The 5,158-nt window shown below is 47.3% G+C and overlaps 1 protein-coding gene across 1 annotated transcript; it reads left to right on the top strand.

The window, feature by feature from the left end:
* The first annotated feature begins 529 nt into the window (after positions 1–529).
* Positions 530–3,771, top strand: LOC124692218 (GDSL esterase/lipase At5g45910-like). The gene is made up of 5 exons (XM_047225538.1): positions 530–972; positions 1,086–1,301; positions 1,424–1,575; positions 1,670–1,943; positions 3,259–3,771. Exons 1-5 carry the CDS (start codon positions 600–602, stop codon positions 3,492–3,494), a joined length of 1,251 nt encoding a protein of 416 aa, XP_047081494.1. The 5' UTR covers positions 530–599; the 3' UTR covers positions 3,495–3,771.
* Positions 3,772–5,158: the final 1,387 nt, after the last annotated feature.

Below are 5,158 nucleotides of genomic sequence, written 5' to 3'. Positions count from 1 at the left end.
TTACATGCATGGAACACACGATACTAGCTGTGATACCCATTATATGTAGTCTTAATAATAATAGGTTAATTTGTGTAGTAGAAACAAGTGTCATGTGAGCCGATAGCTTTGAACAACAGTAAGTGTTTGTTTGTTGGCTAGCCTAGCCATCTCAGTCAGTCAGGCTTTCAACCTTGTCTGGTCTGCGCCAAATTTCCCCAAACTCGTAGTTTGCGCAAGAAACGAAAATATACGGTCCAAATCTCGGCAGCAGGCTGAAGAAATCGGTGGACGCGCAAACACCCATGGTCGTTCTCGAGTCCTCCTGCCGAACCGAGAAGAAGGGTTCAACCGTGAAGGCCACATTTTTCTCGCCGTGTCTTGAATGGACAGCCACATCTCGCCAGCCAGCTTCGCAGTCGCTTCGCTTCCATCTTCCTCCTGCAATAACTCCACACGCCCGCAACGCACGCCACTAAACTAATCCCACATCCCGAGTGAGCACAGCTAGCGAGCGGCGCGAGCAGCAGCAGCAGCAGCAGCAGAGAAAACAACGCCGCAGCAGCCGCCACCGGCCAGCCAGCCTCGCTCTCCTACAAGAACCCCCCACCCGAACCGCGATGGCAACCCTCACCCGCCCCACCCACCTCCTCCTCCTTCTTCTCCTCTTCCTGCTCTCCTCCGTCCCGCGGAGATTCACCCGACCGGCGGCAGGGATGGGGCCAAGGCCGGTTCTTGCTCTCCTCTTGGCGGCCGCGCTCCTCGCGGCGGCGGCGGCGGCGGCCGGGACCGCGGACGCGGCCAAGGCGGGGGCGGCCAAGGGCAAGTACCGCGCGCTCTTCAACTTCGGGGACTCGCTCGCCGACGCCGGGAACCTCTTAGCCACCAGCCCCCCGGGCTTCCTCACCACCGCCAAGCTGCCCTACGGCCAGACCTACTTCGGCAAGCCCACCGGCCGCTGCTCCGACGGCCGCCTCGTCATCGACCACCTGGGTCAGTTACATCGATTTGCCTTTCTCTTTGCTTGCTTGCTTGCTCCTCCTGGTCCCCCCCTCCCCCCGAGATTCGCTCCTCACCGCTGAGTCTTGCTTTTCCTCCTCCTGCAGCGGAAGAATTCGGCTTCCCGCTGCTGCCGCCCTCCAAGCTCAACCACTCTGACCTCACCCACGGGGCCAACTTCGCCATCACCGGCGCCACCGCGCTCGACACGCCATACTTCGAGGCCAGGGGGCTCGGCGCAGTCGTATGGAACTCCGGCGCACTCATGACACAAATCCAGTGGTTCAGGGACCTCAAGCCATTCTTCTGCAACTCAACAAAGGGTAATTAATTCGCAAGAACCAAGATCCCAGCTTTTCTACTTCTTGATTCCAGTAGGGGAGCCCACCATCGCAGCTGTGCATTCATAATCAATTGGGAATTTGTATCTGCTATCTTCTCGCAGAGGAGTGCAAGGAGTTCTACGCCAACTCCCTCTTCGTGGTCGGCGAGTTCGGCGGCAACGACTACAACGCGCCCCTCTTCGCAGGGAAGGGCCTCACGGAGGCCTACAAGTTCATGCCGGATGTCATCCAGGGCATCTCCGATGGTGTCGAGGTACCCTCTCTGCTTATTTACTCCACCTATCTATCTCTTCATTGCCTCACATCAAATGTGATTCCAACTGCGATTGCTCATGCTGCTGGTGCAGGCATTGATCGCCGAGGGGGCAGTGGATCTTATTGTGCCGGGGGTGATGCCCACCGGGTGCTTCCCCGTGTACCTCAACATGCTCGACATGCCAGCCCACGAGTATGGCGCCCGCAGCGGCTGCATCCGTACCTACAACACCTTCTCATGGGTGCACAATGCGCACCTCAAGAGGGCGCTGGAGAAGCTCCGCCCCAAGTACCCCAATGCGCGCATCATATACGGCGACTACTACACACCGGTTGTCCAGTTCATGCTTCAACCCGAGAAGTTTGGTTAGTTCTTCAACCCTTTTGAACTTGTGCCGTAGCTAGCTCAAGAAGCATCATAACTGAGTGCTTTGCACATTTCTTTATCTTCATATATTGTCTTTCCTTAGCTGAGAATTATGTTGATTAGTTCTTACTGCTGTAATTACCATTGCCACAGATCATGTGCTTTATTTCCTCTGATGTGAAGTCAACTGCTAATACGAGTCAACAATTCCCTTAAGGAACAACATATAATAAGAATTAGATAGTTCAGATCTGGGCAGAGATGACTTAGCCATATATACATATACTCCATAGTAGTAGCACTGTAGCAGATAGCATAAATACAAAATGACAGAACACAACTTGCAGCCTCACAATCAATCGGACCACCCTCACTCATGTTCAGAGTCTATACGAAGCAAGGTTACTAATCCCATGCCCATTTAGGATCATATATCTAGTCTGTAAAGGGGTACTAGGCAGTAGTAATAGCTATCACTTCAATTAGTACTCCTTTTTCATAATTTTCCCAACTGCTAGGTGTCTTCTTGAGTGGTCATGTGGGGGTAACAGTTAGGATGGTTCGTTTGTGATGCAAGCTTGGAACCACAATTTTTTTTTCTTCCTTCTCCAAGCAGTTAGACACACAACATATCATACTCTTGTTTACTTCGGTAGGTTATAGTTCTGTTTGAAAGGAGTCATGTTTTCATTTTCTCCGTCAGAATTATTTTTACCTCTAGTCCTTTTACAAGGCTGCTGATGCATTATACTAGCTACTTTGGAATCTTAACTCAAAAGTGTTCACAAAGTACTATCTATCACAGATAAGGCGAAACTTTGCTATCCAACCGGCCAACCCTACTTTTCCTTCCTAGCAAAGACAGATCACTAGTTTCAAGTTTTCACTAGTCCTTGTTGCGGGAAGTACAAACATCTATAAGTTGCCAATTTTGCTGATCCATCTTATTTGGTGATCCACTTTTGTTGCCATCTGTTGCTCTTCTTTAGCTGAAAATTTCATCTGTTGCTTGCTTAAATTGCTGGCACTGAACCCCCAGTACGCTTTCTGCTTGTATCTTTTTAATTAAAAAACTGGATGGTGCTGCATTTTGTTGGTACATGTTCCTGTCATATCTAGATTACATGTACACTTCTCTAGAATTTCCATTTCAGTGTTGTCCTTGTAGCAGTTAGGACTTGCCTTTGCTAATCTAATCTTGCTGACAGAGGCGATGTGTCTGTCTCAACTACTAGAGATTGTATGTGGATGCTTTATCGTTGATAAAAATGTGGCACAATGAAGTGGCCTAACCATTTCTACTTTTCACTTCAGGATTTGCCAAGCAGCTACCTAGGGCATGTTGTGGGGCTCCTGGGTCAGTTGCCAAAGCCGCTTACAACTTCAACGTGACAGCCAAATGTGGCGAGTCTGGTGCTACTGCTTGTGCTGATCCGTCGACCCACTGGAGCTGGGACGGTATTCACTTGACGGAGGCTGCTTATGGTCATATCGCCAGGGGTTGGCTATACGGCCTTTTTGCGGACCAACCGATCGTTCAGTCCTCGTGAGCATTCACCTCTGGTGTTGCACTTGTAGAGGGTCTGAAAATAGAGCGCTGAGAGCTGGAGCAAGGAAAGTAGTTCTTCCATATAGTTCCAACGTTGCATACATGTATATTTTCACTTGATTGAATTCATTGCAAGTGGGGTACAAAGGTGGGATAGGGGATATCAAAGCTTGATTTGTTTATTTGTCAGGTGTTATAAATGTAAAATGTAATGAACGCCACACCAAGATTACCGATATTGCCTCTGAGAAATATGATACTGATTGTATTTTTGAGTAGCTTCTGGTTTTCCCTGGTGTGCATTGGAACTAGCATTAAGCCCACGCTTTGCTGTGGCGAGTCAGCTATGAATGATGAAAAATGGTTGGGTAAAGTTCATTCATATGGTATTGAAGAAGATGAAAGATTTTGTAATGTCATGTCATCTTTTTTGTGTGTGAAACGAGAACATTGCAGCTTGAGTAGTTGTGTTGGGAAGTTCATTCAAAGATAAGAGGGAAAAGTTTAGGCTGGCGAATGTTTATTAACTTGAACTGGCTAAATTAGCAGTGAAGATTCTCTAGGTGCTAACATGGATGGTTGATGTTAACTTAGAGCAAGTGTATCATATGATTAGCTGTCTATGAACATGCATGTCTCTAACTGTAAACAATTTGCATATAGCCAAAAAATAAAATAAAATAAATCCTAGCTTATGGCACTGTACCTAGATGGAGAGTTCATAATAATGCAAGCAGGTGGTGGTCCAAACTAATCATCCGACCCGTGGGATTTGATTATGGCACCATGCCATGTGGTTAGCACTTCCCTAGTTTTCTTTTGTACTTGTTTCTTCGAGTGTGATTTGTTTTGTAGTTGGCGCATCAAGTTTACTCAGTCAGGTACAGAGGTCCCATTGCGCTTAACAATCAAAAGATCCGTTTGAACATTTGGTAGAAATAGCACAAGTGAACAAAGAAGAGTCCAGATTCCAGAAGGGTTGCTCCTCGTCTTTGTGCTTGGCAACTTTACATGGCTGTGTGCTCTGTAAAGTGGTTGCCACTTGGACCTGTTCCAAAAGAAACAAAGTGTGCTTCGTAAGCTTTTTCCAAAAGAACGGCATGTGTATAACACTACACACATATCTTCCTGATCTCGAGTCTTTGAGTGGTGTGCTTTCTGTGTTGGAGGCCACCCAGACGTGGTCAAATTTGCACAAATTGAAAGCGAACGAGTAAAAGACGATATGCGTGGCCTATCCCGGTGTGCCTCACCGGGTAGGGATCTCAACTATATATATGATGTATATTGTACATATTACAAGTGTATACGAATACGTATACAATACTTATTCTAACACCCTCCCTCAATCTCAACTAGGGAAAGGTTGAGATTGCGCTTACAATGCTCATACAACGGTAAGGGGAGAGGTTTAGTGAAAATATCAGCAACTTGATCCTTTGACGAGATGAACCGAATCTGCAGTTGCTTCCTGGACACACGCTCACGAACAAAGTGAAAATCAACTTCAATGTGCTTTGTCCTTGCATGAAAAACTGGATTAGATGACAAATATGTAGCACCAATATTGTCACACCAGAGTACCGGAGGTCGAACTTGAGAAACACCAAGCTCCTTCAGTAATGATTGTACCCAAATAAGCTCAGCTGTAGCATTAGCAAGAGC

The sequence above is a fragment of the Lolium rigidum genome, chromosome 2 (assembly GCF_022539505.1).
Source record: "Lolium rigidum isolate FL_2022 chromosome 2, APGP_CSIRO_Lrig_0.1, whole genome shotgun sequence".
Lineage (NCBI taxonomy): Eukaryota > Viridiplantae > Streptophyta > Magnoliopsida > Poales > Poaceae > Lolium > Lolium rigidum.
The sequence above is the reverse complement of the archived record's forward strand: the minus strand, read 5'-3'. Positions and strand labels throughout refer to the sequence as shown.